The following is a 19,873-nucleotide window of genomic DNA, read 5'->3' on the forward strand; positions in this document are numbered from 1 at the left end:
CCGAGCCACGTCTGTGACCTGCACCACAGCTCACAACAAAGCCGGATCCTTCACCCATTGAGTGAGGCCAGGGATTGAAGCCACGTTCCTAGTTGGATTTGTTCCCGCTGAGCCACGATGGGAACTCCTACTTTTTTTTTTTGTCTTGAAGACAAAAGTTTTGAAAGAAGTTGGAATTGAGAAGGTATATCCTCTGGAGTTGAAAGTAAGATTTTATTAGCACTTGTAAATTAACCAAAATAAAAGGGACAGTGATTTTAGGTAATTTATTTAAATAACTTTAATATTATAGCATTATATAACTTTATATTCAAACATTCATATCTGCTTGAAAATTCTAGAGTTTTTCAAACTAACCATGAACCAATTCATCTTGGAATTTCGATTATTTATTACTAGGTAGAAACATAAAAGGAAAAAAAATAGTATGGCTATGTTTTCTCTAGTTCCACATAAACATAACTTCTGGCTATAATATTTAATCTATTGCTGTAATGTCTTAAGTTAAACCAAACTACCTCTTAGGTCAAAAACTTGTTAGATCTCTAGGTTAAGAATAATTTAGTATATTAGGAAATTATCCTCTCTATGGCATTTTGTATGAATTTTGCTGACCATTAATAGGTAAATAATTTTCTCCGTGTATGGTATGTGTTCTGTGTACTAGGAATTGATTTCAGAGCCACACATACACACACACCTAAAAATAGCTTGTGGAGGTGTGTGCTGAGAACTCTGTTATGACTTAAGGAAATAAAGCACAGAAAGGGAAAGTAGTTTGATCCAGTTATAAGCTGGGAACTTGTGACCTGACCAGGGTTACTCTTACTTCACAAGTCATTCCTTTAACTACCATGTACACATGGGCATCTACATTCTTTTTTTTTTTTTTTTTTGCTTTTTAATGTTGCACGTGTGGCATATGAAAGTTCCCAGGCTAGGGTCCAACTGGAGCGTCATCTTCCAGCCTGTTCCACAGCCATAGCCACGCAGGATCCAAGCCCTATCTGCAACCTATACCACAGCTCATGGCAACACCAATTCCTTACCCCACTGAGTGAGGCCAGGGATTAAACACGCATCCTCATGGACACTAGTCGAGTTTATTACCACTGAGCCACAAGAGGGGCTCCCGATTTCTGCATTCTTTACGTTTGATCAGAAAAATCACAAAGCCCGCCATGTGATAGCACCGAAGAACTCTTGAGCTGCCGAATCCCATCTTGAACTCAATCGATTACACGAACATGGGATTTTCGAGGTCCTCAGGGATACTAGGGACTTTGTGCCAGTGCAGAGCCTTTATCCTTTTTGTCCTGGCCAGAAGTCTCATTTGAGCAGTTTTACTTTGATGCTCTATTTTTGATTGGTTAAGCCATCCATCCTGTTTGACATTGTTGTGTGGTGTTGCTATGCGTGCTTTAGCCAGCTGTCGCATTCCAGCGCAGAGGTGGGTGAAAGGATTCGTGTTTATGTGTAATTCTGAAAGGGCTTTTAGATGCTTTGAGTTGGCAGTATGTCAGCATAGCAAGTCCAAAAGACTTCCAAAGTTCTTCATGTAATTTTACAAAAATTTCTTTCTTCCATTCACATGTTGGCGGACTGTCCTTATGCAGTTATTTCTAGCTCTGTTATTAAGCCTGTGATTGTAAAGAGATGTTTTTGTAGCGGATACTCATTTCTTCATGTTGAATTGATTCTAAATTTGTATGCGACTATTCATATCACGTATCCTGTCTTTCTGAAAGAGATTATAGCACTCAAAGCTGGATGGATGTTCTGATCTACAATTAGATATGGAAAAAAGTTTGAATTCCTCTGATAGAGGTTCTGCGCAAGTATACAGAGAGATGTGCGAATATAGAATTTTAATGAGTAGTTAGACCCTTGATATGCCTGAAGCAAGTCCAGGTGCTAGAGATACACAGACTAGTTCTACTTTGAGGGAACTCATGACCTAGCAGCAAAACCCCCCACAGAACCCATATACTTTTAGTATTCTTTAACCACAAACTCACATTCCTTCCAAAAAGTACTGACAGCTTAAATCAGTGGAGTTGTGGGTTTAGTTATTCAGGAAATTATCTCATTTCTTGTTGTCACTTTCCTGTGTAGAAAGCTTATATTCTATGATAGTATTATCTTTATTCACAAAATGTAAAGCCGACCAGGTGATCCAGGGGGAAAAAAAAACAAACCCAAACTTTAAAAATCAGTAATTTCTTTAAGAAAGAAAACAGGGTCAACCTCATAACAGTCATTCACACAAAACCCCCGGTTAACCAGTTGTTTCGCTCAAACCTTCCCTCATCAACAGTCAGACTAGCATTTGGACATAGAATAAATATGATTAAGAGGCATTATCTTCGGTGATAAGTTAATACCCTGACTTTCAAGTTATATTTACTTTGGAGACAGTTTTTTCAAAGAACAAAAGTATGTTTGTATTACCATCATCACTTAATTGGAGCAGTATTATTTTATCAAAATTGCGTCTTAAAAATACATTATTCTTATAGATATAGTTATTTAGGAGGATCACATTTACTTTTAGTGAACTGAATATGGTGCTACAGTGCTTTATGTTTATATTACATTTTAACTGTGCGCAGAAGGAAAGTGTTAACATTTAATTGTCTGTGAAATATTTTCAAGGAGTTAGCTTTGATGTCAAAAAAATAATAGTTACTCAGAGGACTGTAATGCTGTAAGGTTGAGACACTCAACCCAATGAAAATTCTCTGAATAAAAAGAGGGAGGCCACAACAGACAGTGTTTAAAAAGGCATCTCTGGTCATTTAAAGCTTTCACTTTCTTACTTATTTACTAGTTGTCATTTATTTCAGTGTTTACCCATCTGCTCTACCCCTGTTCCTAGTTTAGTGGTTCATCAGCATTGGCAACCTGATTAATCATTCCATCCAAAAAGCAGGAAATAACGATTGGAAAATACTCAAGCTGAGTTATCTCAGTGCTGTTCTGTCCGGTGAAAAGTGAAGAAGGCAGAGGATCAGTTGAAGGTTGTAAATGCTTGGGGGTGTGTCACGGAACCACCTGGGTTTAGTCTTTGCATCCACATGTCTGGCATCATGCAGACACAACCTCAGTGGTTCAGGCAGCCAGCCACTTTCATTGGGAAGCCCCCTTGTGCTGGCCAACTCAGCAAGGGCTGAAGGAGGGGTCACCTTATGCATATGAGCCATCACAATATCCTCTTAATTAGGTCTCTCAACTGTACCCTCTCTCCGTTCCAAATACCCGGAATACGAGGACACCCTTTTCAAGATCTCACTTACTTGCTCAGGAACCTTGCCTTGCCTTGGGTCTTCACTAAACTTTCTCACTGCTTCACAGGTCTGTAATAGGAGAGTCTACAAAAACTCCGCGTATAATTTGATCAGGTTATCTCCCTCTCTGGAAGCTCTTTCTCGTCTGTAACGTAGAGTAGGTAATCCTCAACTACTTGATCTATTTTTGTGCTTAGCTGTATTTTGCACATATCAGACTTTGAACTCTTTTAGGAACATAGTAGCCATTCCATGAATGGAGGTCGTTGCTTTTATCTCTTCATGATGGTCATCAGTAATACATATAAACTCAGTTTCTAGCGTAAAAGAAGTGATTAAGAAGTTCATCTAGGGTCAACCTTTTCTTTACCCTAAAATCTCAAAAACGATTCTGAATATTTTGGCACGCTTGCTTATGCATCTAGTGCCACAAAGTGAAATAGAATATATAGGAGTAAAGGGTAAGTTAGGCTGTGCCCATGTTGATACTGCCATCAAGGTGGAAGGAGTCCGTGGGTCACTGAATATATGAATGGCCTTCTGCAGAAAAATCTTCAAATTCATATTTGGAGAATGTTTTTTGTATAATGATTTTTATTTATTTTTTCCATTATAGCTGGTTTACAGTGTTCTGTCAGTTTTTTAATGTACAGCAAGGTGACCCAGTTACACACACATGTACACATTCTATTTTCTCCCATTCTCATGCACCATCATAAGTGACCAGACATAGTTCCCAGTGCCACACAGCAGGATCTCATTGCTCATCCATTCCAAAGGCAACAGTCTGCATCTATTAACCCCAAGCTCCCAGTCCACCCCACCCCCTCTCCCTCCCCCTGGGCAACCACAAGTCTCCTCTCCAAGTCCATGATTGTCTTTTCTGTGGAAAGGAGAATGTTTTAATGGGATTCTTTTAGTTACATATTCCCTCAGGCTAGCACATACATAGGACTTATGAAAAGTAATAAGAGAATCACTTGAGCCAATGGTCACTAAAGCAGGAAGATATTTCTGGAACAAAAATAATTCCAAAGAGTCCCACATCAAGCATTTAAAAGTCATCCTAAGACTCAAACATCGTGATTTCTTTTATTATGGTATTTTGAGTATTTGTTTTGTACCAGGCACTGAGCTAAGCATTTTATATGCCTTTTGTCATGCAGTTCTCATAAAAGTCTTGTGATTTATTCTATTAGTATCCAAATTTATAAGTGAGAAAGTAGCTTTCGAGGATCTAAGTAACTTATCCAGGTACGCTTAGCTACTTGGTGGTAATTTAGTGGGGCCTAACTTCAACTCTTGTCCAAACCCCATGCTTACTACGCACAGAGCAGGGACACAGTGAGCGGTGTGCTCCTTTCTGTCTCTGAATCCACTCTGTCCCACTACCAAGTGGCTCATTTGGCTTACTCAACTCACGTCCTCCCGTGATTTCAGCCTGCGAATGGCTTATCATAAACTCTCTAGTCCCATCAACCCCCTGACCTTTCAATTTAGTTCTTCTGTTTCTTCATCTGAACTCATGATAATAAGAATCAGTGTATCTCAATGCAATATTGAAATCAAACTATGGAATTCATAAATTTTGGTCAGTTGATTGGTTGCCCTCACATCAGACACTCATCCCTAACTGATTTACGGTTACTAAAAAAGGCCAACCAGGCCAATCAGAGGGTACATGTAGGGTAGCTTACCTTAGGAGAGATATGACTCAAACAATGGGAGAAACGTCTCTACCATAGGACATGGGCAGAAGTGGAAGCTGTGGAGGTGGGAAAGGTCCACAGTAGATACGTAACAGAACCCTAAAAAATAAACATGTAAAAATTGTCCAGAATAAGAGAGATCAGTACAAGAAATTAACAGAAAACAGAAAATTAAGAGAGCAGTAGGAAAGCAGAAAATAATGTCAAGGAATTGTATGAATAAGAGTTTGAAAATTTAGGGTACATTCCACAGCAACCAAAGTTTTAGCAATATCAATTCCCATGCAGTCCAGGGTTTGAGCAAGAGCATGTCCTTGTTCTCAAGGTAGAGGAAACAAATATTAATAATCACACAGACTGAGCAACAATAGACTTCCTCCCCCCAAAAAAATCTTTCAGGAGGAAAAAAAAAAAAAAGGCTTCTTGTCAGGATGGCAGCTGATCAGTTCATTTGCAAAGATTTTTTCTCATTCTGTGGGATTTTTCATTTTTAAAAAATGGTTTCCTTTGCTATGCAAAAGCTTTTAGGTTTAATTAGGTCACATTTGTTTATTTTTGTTTTTATTTTCATTACTCTGGGTGGTGGATGAAAAAAGATACTGCTGATATTTATTTCAAAGGGTGTTCTGCCTGTGTTTTCCTCTAGGAGTTTTATAGTATCAGGCCTTATATTTAGGTCTTTAATCCATTTTGAGTTCATTTTTGTGTATGGTGTTAGAGAATGTCCTAATTTCATTTTTTACATGTAGTTATCCAGTTTTCCCAGCAACACTTACTGAAGAGACTTTTTTCATTGTATATTCTTGCTTCCTTTGTCATAGATTAGTTGACCATAGGTGCATAGGTTTATCTGTTTATCTGGGGTCTGTATCTTGGGCCACTGATCGATAGCCAAGACGTGGAAACAACCTAATGTCCATTGACAGATGATTGGATAAAGATGTGGTATATATATATATATATATATATATATATATATATATATACATATATATACATACATACACACAATGGAATATTTACTCAGCCGTAAAAAGAATGAAATAATGCCATTAGCAGCAGCATGGATACTAGAGATGATCAATTAAGTGAAGTAGGCCAGGCAAAGAAAGACAAATATATGATATCACTTACATATAGAATCTGATACAAAATGATAAAAAATAACCTGTTTGTAGGACAGAAATAGATTCAAAGATGTCAAGGTCAAATTTAGGATTACCAGGGGGAAGCTGTCAGGGGGAGGGATAAACTTGGAGGATAGGGTTGGCAGATGCACACACTATATTTAGGGTAGGTAACGAACAGGGACCTACTATGGAGCACAAGGAAGTCTACTCAATGTTTCATAATAACCTGTATGGGAAAAAAGCATAGATAGATGTATATATATATAACTGATTCACTTTTCTGTAAACCTAAAGCTAATGCAACATTGTAGATACAGTATACCCCAATACAATTTAAAGAGTATATATATGTATAAATTAATTTTTTTAAAAGATGGCAGCTGAGTGCAAGAATGACCAGATTAATCATTTGGGTTTGGTGGTTGTTTTGATGTTCTGTAGAAGGAGAAGTGATTACTCCGTGATGGTGTTAAGCAGTCCTGCAGGAAGTAGAGTGAGCCTGCCCACCACGCCTCACAGCCTCCCCCAACCCAGCATAAAATGGGCCTATCCCGGGGAGAAGACAGATAATGAATTCTTTATGTTGTGTTAGGGTTTTTAATTCTAGAACTATTGGTCATTTTTATCTGCTGCTGTTTTACTTCTTCGTATAAAATGCGAGGAAATTGTTTTATAATTTAGACCCTCGACTGAGACTTTATAAACTGATTTATGGTCACAATGATCACAGAAATGAATGTGCCATTGCAGTTAAGACGTTAAGTGGTGTTTTGAGATCTTAGAGTAAGAGGGCTTGATACCGTGAAAGAGTTCGAGAAAATCTTGTCTTAGAACGGATGCCTGAGCAGAGACCTAAAAGGAGGGGGAATGGCCTAGAAATGGAGGAGGGAAGAGCGTGCAGACGGAGGGAGTGTGTAAAGCTCCTTTGCCAAGAGGGAATGTGGTGACTGATAAGTTCCCTCGCGTGGCAGGAGTGGGGTGAGCAAGGACTTGACCAGAAAGCGGTGATGCAAGAGTGGTAGGTAAGAGATGAAGCAGCAGCAGCCAGGGGGTCTTTCATGAGCTTGTTCTGCAGATGCGCTGCATGCAGTGAGCCGGGAGGGAACTGGGGTGATTGGCGTGATCGGATGACTTCCGCGATGATGGTTCTGCCTGCATTGTGTAGAAAAGATCAAAGCATGGAGCTGTGCGAGCTTCTTCCTGTTTCATTTAGCGACGTTCCCACTCATACTGGTTTAAGAAAAAAGGTCTTTATTGGCACCAAACACTTATGGCATGGCCAGGAACAGATACCCAGGCGTTTGGGGATCCAGACATTTAGTGATCTTCAAAGGACTACATCACGCTGTGTCATGGATCTGATTTCTACTGTGTTGGCTGGATTTTTAGGCAGGATCTCTTCTCTTGGAATGACATGGCAGCTGGCAGCCTAGAGTTAAAAACCCTCTTATATTATTGCCCCAGAAGAAAGAGAATTTCTTGTTTCCTATAGTTCCAAATACCTCAGGACTGACACCCGTTGAACAACGTGTCACATGTACATCCAGGACCCAATCACATGGCCAAGGAAGGGACACACTCATAGTCAGGCTCATTTCTGGAGGTACAGGCAGTCCCAACTGAACCCTGCGACCTGAGGAAAGAAAAGGGACAGTCCCCAAAGAAAAACTTGGATACTGTCTCCAGAAATGGGAGACACCGAGAAGTTATTGGTGGTGGGGCGGGGGGGAGTTAAGAAGGTTTTAGGGTGTTCTTGGATAGAGATAACCATGGTTTGGCTAGAGATATGAGAGGACTTTAAGGTGGATACATTTTTAGAGTTTTGAAATGCATTAGACAAGAGGTAAGGGAGACTGAAGTATCAGGAGTGTGTCCTAAATTTCATGGTTACATAACTGGCGATAGCCTTCACCGAGAGAGTCAAGATCGAGGCGGTGCCAGGGCCGGGATAGGCAGAACAGTATGAGCTTACTTTGGAACATGTTTCCTTGGAGGTACTGTTGAGACCTTCAAGAGATGTTAAGAACCTAGGGGTCCTTGGGGTGTATAGTGTGATACACAGGTCTAAGGATCGGGACAGATATCCGGGTAGAGGTCTCAGCTTGCCCAGGGCTGGAACAGTCTACTGTGCTGAAGCTTGTAGTGGCCATGGATAGTGATAGAGGCAGGGCCAGGGTACAGTTACAGTTAGCGAAAGGGGTGAAAGGTAAAGAAATGGAGACTACAAGTATGTACTAGTCATTACGGCAGATCAAATGATTAAATATGGCTTCAAATTCTTTACCGTTTTTACCACTGAAAAGTGGAATTTCATTTAATTCCCTCATTCTAGGCTGACTTATGTAATTTGCTTGACTAGAAGACTGCCATAGACATAATGTTTTGGGGCTTTTCATGCTAAGTCTTAGGGAACCTTGTGATCTCATCCTGAGCTTCCTGGTGGCTGTGCTGTGAAGAGACCCAAAGAGCTGGCCCACATAGCGTACTCTTGGGAAAAGTATTAACCTCCTTAATTCTCTATTTCCTTATTTGCACAATAATGTACACTCAATAATCTGTAGTTGTTCGTTTTAACATTAGTGTTCACTTAATCTGTGATGACGTGAATGAAGCAGCATAAAAGGAGATAAGATTTGGTTAGTTTTTCCCTTTACAAAGGATTATTTTCTTAAAATTTTAGCATAATTTTAGTGGTAACTATCATTTTGTTATAAGCTGTCATGTGTCCCATTTTATAGTGAGGCAAGTAAAATTGAAAAGAGAGCAATACATGAATAAATTAGACCCCATTTAGACTTTGGATTAAATTCTAGATTCTTTGCTTAGCAAGTGCACCATGTTAAACATCATAAGTCAACTAAAATCACATCAGAATTCTTAAATAAATTTGATGTTCTGTGTTTTTGTGTGGCAATGTGGGAACATTCAGTGGTGACACTTTCAGGGGTACTTTGCCATATAAATAGGGGCTATTTTTTTTTCTTTTCTTTCTTTCCTTTTTTTTTAAGTTTTTGGCACTTTGAAGATCCAAAGTTTGATCCAGGGATCAAACCCCTGACACAGCAGCAACCTGAGCCACTGCAGTGACACCACCAGATACTTAACCCAATGAGGCATTTGGGAAGTCCCAGTGGGGACTTTCTGAACTTACAAATATCTGTACTGTAATATCAGCCCCAGAAATACCACCTCTCAAAGTCAGAGAATTAAATTACTTCTTTAATCAAGTAACTGTTGTAACCTCAAAGAGAGAATTTCAGGAAATGCTATGCTCAGATGAAGCATTTGTAGGAATGCCATCTTAAAGAAAAATGTAGGGCTATAATATAGCCAATAGTTTTATTTGAGTTGCATTTTTCAAATGAGAGAGAAAAATAGGGGCAATCAAGAGACTGTGATTTATATAGCAGCTTGCTTCCAAACACTCCTTCCCAATTCCCATAACCTCACTGGATGCAGTTTTCCTATGTAATCCAGTGATCTTGCATTTTTCAAGCAAAGAGGAGAAAGGAGTCTCTTTCGACTCATTTCCTGAGAACCTTCTCCCCATTAGGTTGTAGGTGGGAAAGGGAATATTTTCCTTGTTTTTCCTGTTAATTTGACTGTTGATGGCATATTTTTCACCAGCTAAAGTAAATGTGATATAAACTTAGTGTCAGCCCAGTTGTTCGCTCCAGGGGATTTATAGATGGCAGAATCCTGTCCTTGTTTGAATATTTCTTTTTTTTAACATTTTTAATGATTTTTATTTTTTCCATTATGGTTGGTTTACAGTGTTCTGTCAATTTCTACTGTCCAGCAAAATGACCCAGTCACACATATATGTGCATTTTTTCTCACATATATGTACATTTTTTTCTCTTTTTAGTCACTCATCATAAGTGACTAGATATAGTTCCTTGTGCTATACAGCAGCTTTCTTGAGTATTTTGCCAGTATCATGCCTCTCTTCCTCCTCTCCCCTGCTTTCCTGGAGATTTTTTTGGATCTGAACAATTGTAAACAATTCCTACAGGCCCTTATCAAAAAAGTATATATGACTGCATGTGAGGTGTTGTGCTGAGCTGTTTACTGAGTAGAGACACCAGGCATTATGTATTTATTTATTTACTTTTGTCTTTTTGTCTTTTTAAGGCCGCTCCCACAGCACATGGAGGTTCCCAGGCTAGGGCTCTAATCGGAGATGTAGCCGCCGGCCGACACCCCAGCCACGGCAACGCGGAATGCAGTCCGCATCTGCAACCTGCACCACAGAGCTCACGGCAGCACCGGATCCTCAATCCACTGAGCAAGGCCAGGAATTGAACCCTCAACCTCATGGTTCCTAGTTGTTTCCATTTCTGCTACTCCGCAGTGGGAACTCCTGAGACACCAGGCTTGAATGTTAGTCCGTGGGAAATGGGACGAATGGAGCAAGCGCTCGTGGAGAATATTGTCTTGAATCATACCTTGATCACCATCTGTATTAAATCCAGAGCACTGAAAAACTCGAATGTTTTGAGGCATTAGAGTATTAACTGGGAATTTAAAACACATTTGCAGCTATAGAATTTATTTTCATTCTCTCGACTTAAAAATTACATTACATTCTCTGCTTACTTTTATTAAATGGAACAGAGTATTGTTCAGTTTTAAAACTGAACTTTAAAAAACAGTCTTTGCATAGGTCCTTTTATTCTAATTCTACTGAGAACTACAACCCATTTCGAACTTCTTCGTAGACGTAGAAGGAGGAGACATTGTCCAACAGACGTGAACCACTCAAACTGAAGTCAAAATTAAATATGAATCTTTATAACGCCCTCTTTTTTTTTTTTTTTGGTGTTTTGCTTTTTCTAGGGTCGCTTCTGCAGCATATGGAGGTTCCCAGGCTAGGGGTCTAATTGGAGCTGTAGCCACCGGCCCACGCCAGAGCCACAGCAACACGGAATCAGAGCCGCGTCTGTGACCTACGCCACAGCTCACGGCAACGCCGGATCCTTCACCCACTGAGCGAGGCCAGGGATCGAACCCGCAACCTCATGGTTCCTAGTTGGGTTCGTTAACCACTGCGCCACGACGGGAACTCCTATAATGCCCTCTTAAATTTTTTTTTTTTTTTTTTTTCATTTCAAATCCTCACAGTGTCAAATCCTGGATAAAGAAAGATTCATCTGTGTGCTGCAAGTCAGTATCCCATTTCAGGGAATGGTGCTAACAGGGTGATAGTGGCTATGATATTTTTGGTATACTGCCCCTCTTCTCCCTTTCCTTTATGGAATAATTTCTTTTCTTTAAGCCTGATGATTGGACATGCAAAAGAAAAATCACATCAAAAAGAAGGGCAAACTTTCCTGAGAACAGTAGATTGCCAAGCTCTAGTTAAGAGTCCATATGGTTCGCTAAGTATACGTGATACCCTTAGAAATTTCGAGGTAATGTACAAATTATAGGATAAGATAATTATCTTTATTTGCTCTCTATGAAGAGCTAATTTAGATGCTTCAAGGATATTTCCTTTTTATCTCTTTCAGTGGTATCCCTGTGAGAATTATCCCAAGGATGGACTTCCTAATTTTCCACTTCATTGTTCTGTTTTCATTTCAAGTCATTCTAAAGGAGATTTAAATGATGAATGAGAAAAGATACACATGTTTGTCATACAGTACACACACATTAAAATATGATTAATAAAATCAAAAAGACTGTGAAAAGTAGGCAGGCAATTGCAGTCTGCTTCACTTTACTAGTTTGTGTAAATTTCCTTATGCCAGCACTTTAGTAACACAAAAAAATCAGCTCAATACCTTGAAGTATTTGATTGACAATGGTCATGATTTAATATATCATGATGTTTTCAGGCACGTAGATAAATATGACCTAACTCATGATTTCTAATGTACTGTAGGTATTAAGGTGATGTAATGTACATTCTTTTTGTTTAAAAATATTGTCCTGAATAATTATCTTTCCTTTACATACGCACACAACTTGACTTTATATGATACAACATTAAGCTAAAGGAAAAACTCTTAGTTAACAAGCACCCTTGAAATATGCTTAACATAGAAATGTGGTGTATTTATCTGGGGTACCAACAAGAGCTAATCTGAGTCTATAAGATGATAAATATTCAGATTTATCTACCAAACCAACTCTTTCAGTATTGTTAGCCCCAGCTCAAAGATAACGTATCAATCACTGCCAATTCTATTAGGGGTTCTTTTAACAAAATCATAAATCAAAATGATTCTTCATTTAAACAATTTTATTTATGGTGGAATTTCCAAAATCTCTTACATCTTGAAATCATCCACAAAGTACTATTTTGTGCTTACATTAAAAAGATGCATTTCTTATAAGATCAAAATATATACCATTAGGCAGTATGTTATATTTTTACTTAACACAATATAACCAAAGGATTAAAGAGAAGCAAAAAGTTAAATATATTTAAAACTCCCTATAACTGATTTCCAGTTCTAGTATTTGTTCTAATATTTTAAAGGGAAAAAAATAAAGCTCTAAACATCAGAGGTAATATTTTGATAAGCAATATTTATAAAAAGTATAAGTTAAGCATTGCAATGAGCTACCTTGGATGAATTGCCCCTATAAGAAATAATATCATTGGAACTATATATTTAATGCCAAGACAAAGAAAAAGAAAAAGAAATAAAGAATTAATTGCAATAGTGACTTTTTAGTTAAATACACTTTCTTATAAAGTGGCAAGATAGTATTTACAAATTTACAACTGAAAGAAAATGTTTATATACAGGTTGTCTTGCTTTTGGGCCTTTTGGGCCTCCTTCCTCCTGTGTAATAGGCACTCCTGGCAGAAATGGTCTAGACTAGATTTTTAGTTCATAGCACATGGTAGATGAGCCTGGAACTAGAGGCCCCTGGAGTTGCAGGCTGAGAATCGGTGCTGGCAACTGGAGAGAGAGAGGCTGGGTCCTGGAGAGGCAGTCCAGGTTGCTCTGAGTTGCTGATCCGATCCACTATGCTGGATAAGCAATCCAGGCTGGATAAGGAGCTTTTATCCGTGGCATATACTAAAGATACAAGGGGAAAAAAAAAAAAAAAACATTAAAAAAAAATAAAACCCAATAGGTAGACTTGCTTATGTTGCCCTTTGAACTGCAGGTCAGCTCCTTTGAAACCCAGAGGTCAGGTGGTCACAGAAACCCCAGTGTAGAAATTTGCAACATATATATCTAGCAATTCATGGGGGTGCAGGTGGGGAGTGGAGAAGCACCCTCGGTAATGTTTTAAGCAAAAGCTCATGTGCCTGTGTGTGTGCATGGGAGTATCTCTGAGGGGAATTTTGAGCAGATGTTTATTTTGCTCCACCAAAAAGTCCCTGTAAAAACCATTCTCTTTTCTTCCAGATAACTGCCTGGAAGAACAGACTGATTTGATGGGCTGAACTGTGAAGTTGAACTGGTCTTTAGCCTCCTCTAAAGGCGTTCATTCTTACCATTTGGGACATCCGGACAGTAGATACTGTCAAAACTGCTGCTCTTTCTGGACCAGACAGGGCTGTTACATTCAGGCTATAATAAAAGACACAAAAGAAGGCATTTGTTTTCAGGTCTTGGCAGAAGGTGCTCTGATGGAGGGTGAGGCAGTGCTTGCCCTCCAGCTTCGAAAGTTGACCCACTCTCAGTCACCTTCACTGCCTTGATTTAGAAGGGCTCGCCTCCCCAAATTGCAAGGGCGCTGAGGTCAGTCACTGTACTGGGAGAAAAGGAGAGGGGCGGGGTGGAATTCGGCAGCAACGTGCACTGGGTTAACCATGCAAAATGGATTGGGGTGGAAGGAAGCCACACTAATTCGGAGAGAGAATACTTTCCCAGGGCAAAAACACATTAAAACCTGGCAGCGTCAGAGCAGACACCCTCTGAAAAGAATGCATCAACATCTTCCAGCCAGGCCTCAGCAGAGCAGCAACCGGGACCATGCGGGTGTTTCATCCCATTTCTGCCTAGAGTTAGAAACCATGCACTATGGGGAGCCTCCGTCAGTTGCCTTTAAACGTTAGTGTACGGTGGGGTCCACGGGGGGCATATATCGGAAGTAAAGTGAGTAATGGAGAAAACCTCTGATCATTCACAGCCACCCGTCTCACATGAGAACCTCCCCCGGCAACGTTCACCTAGAACTTGGGAGGCAATCAAAGTATTATGCTCTTCAGCAGCGGTTTCCTGGCGTCTGTCTAAATGTGGCATCTCTCTTCTCTTAGGGCAACTGCCTCCTCACCCCCACAGCCAACTATCAGAATATTCGGTTGCTACACCTGGCTTAAAGGAGAGGTAAAGATTTTTGGAAAAGGTTGTAAGGGCCTAGGAGGTCCCGAGCTTTCTCTTACCATGCCGTCGGAGCAGCTGGAGGTGGGGCTGGTGGGCTCAGAGCAGCTCTGCCTGGGCAGGCTGTAGTAGTTTTCCACCTGCTCCCTCAGCAGCTCCTGCAGGCTCTCAATGTAGCGGATGGCATTCCTGAGGATCTCCACCTTGGGCAGCCTCTGGTTGGGGTTCGTCGTGGTGCACCTCTTGAGCGTCTCAAACGCCTGGTTGACCTTCTTCAGGCGTCTCCGCTCGCGCATGGTGGCCGCCTTCCGCCGATCCATGGTGGTGGATTTCCTCTTGCACGCTTTGCAGGCCCACATGAGGCAGTGGCCGGCCTGGTGGTGGCCCGTAGGTGCTCGCACGTGCTCTTCCTCGTCTGAGCCGGGCAGGTCTGCTTTGTGCGCCCGGAAAGCAGCCACTCGTGGCTCAAACTCGTCCCCGAACTCGCCCTCGGGGGATGGGATGCAGGAGCCATCGTAGAAGTACTCAGAAGGCGAGAACTGGCAGCCGTCCATCAGGTCCATCTTCTGCGGACAGGCGGGCGGTGCACCTGGGCAGCTGCGAGATAGATCAGATCGGGGAGAAGCCCAGGGCCTGGCGCCTCCGCGGGCGGGCACGTCGCGGGCGGAACTCCCTGCTCGGTTGCTCTGCTAATTAACAGGGGCAGACGCCTGGCGGCCTGGGTCGGCCGCGCTGGGGTTGGGGCCCTTTATATGTTCTTGGGGGAAGGAGGCCGGCCCCAGTGGCCCGGCACTATTAGCATATCCCACCGCAACCCCCGCCGGGGCTGTCTGGGCAAACCTCCGCCTTTCCTCTAGAGACAGTGGGCTGTTTACCGGCCCTTCGACGCTAATGGTTTTACTGCCTTTCTGCTGGGGCGGGGTGACGGCTCCCCCACCCCGCTTACTTGCAGTGTCTAGAGCAAATCAAGGGACGCTTAAAGGGTGTCACAGGCCAAAGGAACGAAGGAAATCCAACGTTTTACCATTGCTCCCACATTAAAAAAAAAAAAAAAGTAGTGAATAGAACTCCCTACTTTCAGCTGACACAAGCTGACCAGCCTCTCAATCCGGGACAGGAGAGATGGCTTTACTTTTAGATGTTTCTCTTTTTCATGCACTTCAGTTGTGGGAAGAATTTGTTTTTTCACCCAGTGGGCCTAATAACGGCCCACTAAAATTGTGAAATGGCACTTTCAGTAATGGAGTGGATCTAGATTTTTTTTTTTTTTTTTTTTAAGTCTTCTGTTCTCATCAGCCTGCCGTTTTGTAGGCTCTGTGTTATTGGGGGGAGCGGAGAGGCACCTTTCCCCCAAGGCCGGGCTCGCTCCGAAGCTCCGACTTCTCCCTCTGCTCCTCCGAGGGGCCTGGGCACGGGCGGGCCGGGCGACCGCGAACACGCCGGCCCCTCGCGTTCCCGCTCTGCACGTGTTTACCGAGCGCCAGGCCTTGGATGGTCCCGGATCGGGCGGACGAGCCCCACTGACTGCACCTCTAAGCTTTGTGTTCTAAGAAACCCCGTTTTAGAAGGCGAGCTCCCTTTTCGGGGGCGCGTCTCCTTTCTCCCTCTCTGCTCCGCCCTGTCATTTCCACAGACTAAACAGCCGAACTGGGCTTTGGGGTCGCTAATTTTCTGCTTTCAGGCAAACTAACACCGTTACAGATGCGTCCCAGCTGCCGGCGCAGCAATCCTTCTTGACTCGTGTAAAATTTCCTACTTGTCCAAACCGAGTAACTTCACACACTTTGGCGACAAAAGCCTTCACAGCAGGGTCTTTGAAACTTTGCTGGCTGGAAGGCGAGAGGGGAGGGCTGCATTTAAGTGACAATGAACCTATTAATCCGCTTTTGTCAGTCTTCCTCCAGCCTTACTTAACTCACTACCGAATCTCGGAGTGGGGAGGTGCTCTTTATATGTGGAAAATTCACATATTACTTCCCATCTGCACAAATAGACCTAAGTATTCTGAGGTTTTGAACCGGGGCTTGCGTCCTCATTAAAAGAGGAGGGGGAGTTCTCACCTTGATCTTTGGTCATCAGAGTCCAGTATCTGTTGTGACTCTGAACTTACTGAAGGCTGGGGGAGATGGCTTTTTTATTACTTTTTCCTAAACTTATTCTCTGAAAACAACCCTGGCAGGCAGATTTCCAGTCTACAGAGACCAGGGAACTATTCTCATTATCAGGGTGAAATCGGTCCAAAGTGAAGGCCCCAGGAACCAGAGGTGGGAGGGTGTGTCACGGAGGTTTGCTGCAAACAAGTGCACTGTCCCTTCTCCCAAGTTCTGTCACCCCTGAGACAAAGACACTACCACCACCACCCAGCGGTCACAAATCCGTTTCTCTTTCAAATCAATGGGCTACGTAATTGGCCAGTGGGAAATTCATCGGCAGCTTTTTAACAAAGACTGTTACCAAGTGGATGCTTCTGAAATGAGTATGTACCCAGGGCTACGCCAGATAAAAGCGTTAAGTTCCTGTCGGACCCATCCAGACAGGTGGCAGCATTCCAAAGCCTGCTCATTGCTCCCTCTGAAACACAGTAGAGGGTAGGTGTTCACATCCAGGAACTCTCAGCCCAAGTCCCACAGGTTCTGGTCAGCAGCCATAGTACCCTTTCCTTTGGCTGTGGAGTCCAGACATTTCACACGCTGGCTGAAGCTAAAACAGAGTCCTGTGCAGATTTGAGACTTGGGCCCAAATAACCTAACCGTGCTTTTTCACGTTGCAGTGGAAGATGCAAGTTTTGCTTCTGCTTGCCTTTCAGCTAATTCTTTCCACCAGGCCCCTAATGTGCTTTGTCCCCAGACTGCTCCGCATGGGATATTTCTGGCAAACAGTCGGGAGTTTTCCATTTGCCAAGCCCTGTGCTCAGCCCTTTCCATATATTCCCTCGTGCATGACTTCCAACAATTCTATGGCAACTGGACCCATCATTAAAAGAAGGTAACCAAGGCCAAGGAGTAAGTCTTTGCCCCAGGCCACACAGAATTGGGAACTAGGCATCCCCCTCTGGAGAGCTTGTGCTCCTGGAGGTGGAATTTCCTTTGCTTTCTTCTTCAGTCAGTTTGGGCTCAGTGCGCGGTCCTCCGCGCTCCGGAGCAGCAGCTCCGGTTCCCCGACAGCGACAGCGGTCCCTCTGCTCCGCTCCCGGGCTGGGAAGCCGCTGTCACTCAGGAGGCTCCGTCCGGAACGGTGGTTCTCAGAGGTTAGGGCTGTCTTTGGTAAGGTGATCTCCAAACAAATTTACTAAAGTGCCGCGGAGGAGGGGAACTAACGAAGCCGAGACAACACCAGCACCCGGCGGCTTAATGGGACTTGCCAGGGGGCCGCAGGGTCCCACGAGGAGGGCCCTTGGGACCCAAGTGCTGAAAATGGGATCTCAGAGCCCCGAAGTTTGAAAACAAGACAAAACTTTTAAACCTCTATCAGAGGCAAGAGGAGAAAGACATAAACACACTGGGAGGTGGAACACAAAGAAGGAAGCCCGCGGCTCACGGCTGGGCTGCCCTAATTCAGCAGAGTCCCTGCTCTTTTCTCAGGTGAGGGGGGGGAAGGAAAAAGGGGAAACTGAATGAGTGAGATAGAGAAAAAACTCCCCCCCCCCCGAGCGAGAAGCATGAACAGAGAAATGTGAAAAAAAAGTGAAAAATCACTTTTTCAGAAAAGGTCTTTTACAATCAAGGCCTCTTTTACTCAGAATCAGACTAGAATGGCTTTTAGCCCTCATGGAAAAGGATGCAAATACAGTGTTTTCCACTATTTCTCTGGAGAAGTTGATTTCTTCCATGCAGAGAAAACTCACACCTGTTTAATATGTAAACACGTTGTTAGAAATGCTGCCCCAACATTGACTACCAGGGAAGTGTGGCAGCAGGCTGATGAGAAGAAGACTCAGCCCAGCTGGGTGTTATAAGTGCCTGCACCCCAAGGTTCTGGTGGAGTAGATAGTGTTCTAAAGGAAACTTCTTTGGGGCAGTTTACGTTCTGAGGAAAACTAAACACATGCTTAATATTCTTACAATTTAGATTTATAAGCAGGTTGTAATCGCAAAGATCTTTTAAGCTCTTCTAAGCAATCATCAACCTTTTTTTTTTTTTAAGTAGAATGTATTTTAGTTTAAGCATTTTGGCAACTATCCTAGCGTTGATGGACAGACCACACCCGCAAAATGATGCTCAGAGCTTCCTTTTCTAGTAAAGTTTGCCCACCCTAGGAACTCTGCATTACTGAAAATTTTTCATGCCTCTCTTAGCAAGAGAAACCAAATATACCTAGGAAGATAAATTCATTTCAGTTCATTTCTTCCTCTACCTGAGGCTCATATTAACTCCTGGACGAAGGGAGTTCTTAAACCTTTAGCTTATTATATTTGACTTAATAAGGTGCCACACAATTTCAAACTGCTGTGAGCTCTGGAAACCAGGCACACCTAAGTAAACACATCAGTACCTGCCAAAGCTGCTGGAAGAATGTGTGGAGAAGACAGCTGAGGAAGACATTGGCCTCTGCCTGAATTCGAAGACTCCCGGGAGAGATCAAAGGCCTAAGTTAGGATGTTTAGCAGCCTTGAGAGTAGAGAAAGTAGCCAGTCCTTGCAGCATTATCTTTGTTCCAGCACATGGTGTAGGCATTCCATCTCTCAGGCTGACTCTGAACTAGGCCTGTGAAAAAATTGCTGTGTCCACATGACCCCTCTAGGAAGGAGGGTGGTCTTTCGTAACACTTCTTTTGGCTTCAGGGGGTGAGGAGAGGAGTCTTTTGGAGCAATGTCTTGATGGCTGGGCCCTTTGAGGAAATCCCATGTTATTGCTAATGTACTAATGCATTAGATTAGGAAACGAGAGCTTCAAAGTTTAAACTAATTTTTTTAAAAAAAATATTCTTCCAGATATAGTATTGTAAGGTTTCGAGATGAATAAAAGGGATAAAATATTACTAAAAGAAAAGCATAGATGGGTAAATTCGAACTTGGAATTTTAAAAGTGTCTTTAACAGGGACAGAGGCCACTTTAGCAAGCCAAGACTTCTTTCTCTGCTGGCCTCAAGCGTAGCTGGGAACACTGCTTTTAGCACCACACCTCCGCCCCCCCCACCCCCCCCAAACATAGGAAAGAGTCTGAAAAAAAAACGAGTCCATTAGACATGAGTGGATTTCTACTACATACAGGTTAGAAATCCCATGATCCAGGTATGCTGATTAGAGAAAGCTGCCTTTGACATTCTACAAATTAGTTCTATAATAACATAAAAGAGAAAATCACTCAGTATTTTCTGCATTATGCCTGTCTCTGGAAAGAGGCTGTTTAAATCTCAAAAAACAAAAACAAAAAATTGCTTATTTTTACCAAGTCATTAGCATCTTGATTTTCTGTTTCCATAGCCCTGTTTGTTTTGGCTTTGGCCTTAGACAAGA

General features: G+C 42.3%; 1 protein-coding gene across 1 annotated transcript; it reads right to left on the reverse strand.

Annotated features, from left to right (window-relative positions):
• Positions 1-12,359: 12,359 nt before the first annotated feature.
• On the reverse strand, positions 12,360-15,144 carry MYF5 (myogenic factor 5). The gene is made up of 3 exons (XM_047785694.1): positions 14,480-15,144; positions 13,589-13,664; positions 12,360-13,163 (listed from the first exon to the last, which is right to left on the reverse strand). Exons 1-3 carry the CDS (start codon positions 14,978-14,980, stop codon positions 12,973-12,975), a joined length of 768 nt encoding a protein of 255 aa, XP_047641650.1. The 5' UTR covers positions 14,981-15,144; the 3' UTR covers positions 12,360-12,972.
• Between the last annotated feature and the right edge of the window lie 4,729 nt (positions 15,145-19,873).

The sequence above is a fragment of the Phacochoerus africanus genome, chromosome 7 (genome assembly GCF_016906955.1).
Source record: "Phacochoerus africanus isolate WHEZ1 chromosome 7, ROS_Pafr_v1, whole genome shotgun sequence".
In the NCBI taxonomy this organism is placed as follows: Eukaryota; Metazoa; Chordata; class Mammalia; order Artiodactyla; family Suidae; genus Phacochoerus; species Phacochoerus africanus.

Excerpts from the sequence above, each read along its gene's own strand:
- MYF5 (XM_047785694.1), bottom strand. The coding sequence starts at position 14,980 with ATGGACCTGATGGACGGCTGCCAGTTCTCGCCTTCTGAGTACTTCTAC. Across the intron at positions 13,665-14,479 it reads CCAGCTGCTCCGACGGCATG|CCTGAATGTAACAGCCCTGT; the intron begins GTAAGAGAAAGC and ends CTTTTATTATAG. Across the intron at positions 13,164-13,588 it reads CTGTCCGGATGTCCCAAATG|TATATGCCACGGATAAAAGC; the intron begins GTAAGAATGAAC and ends TTGTATCTTTAG.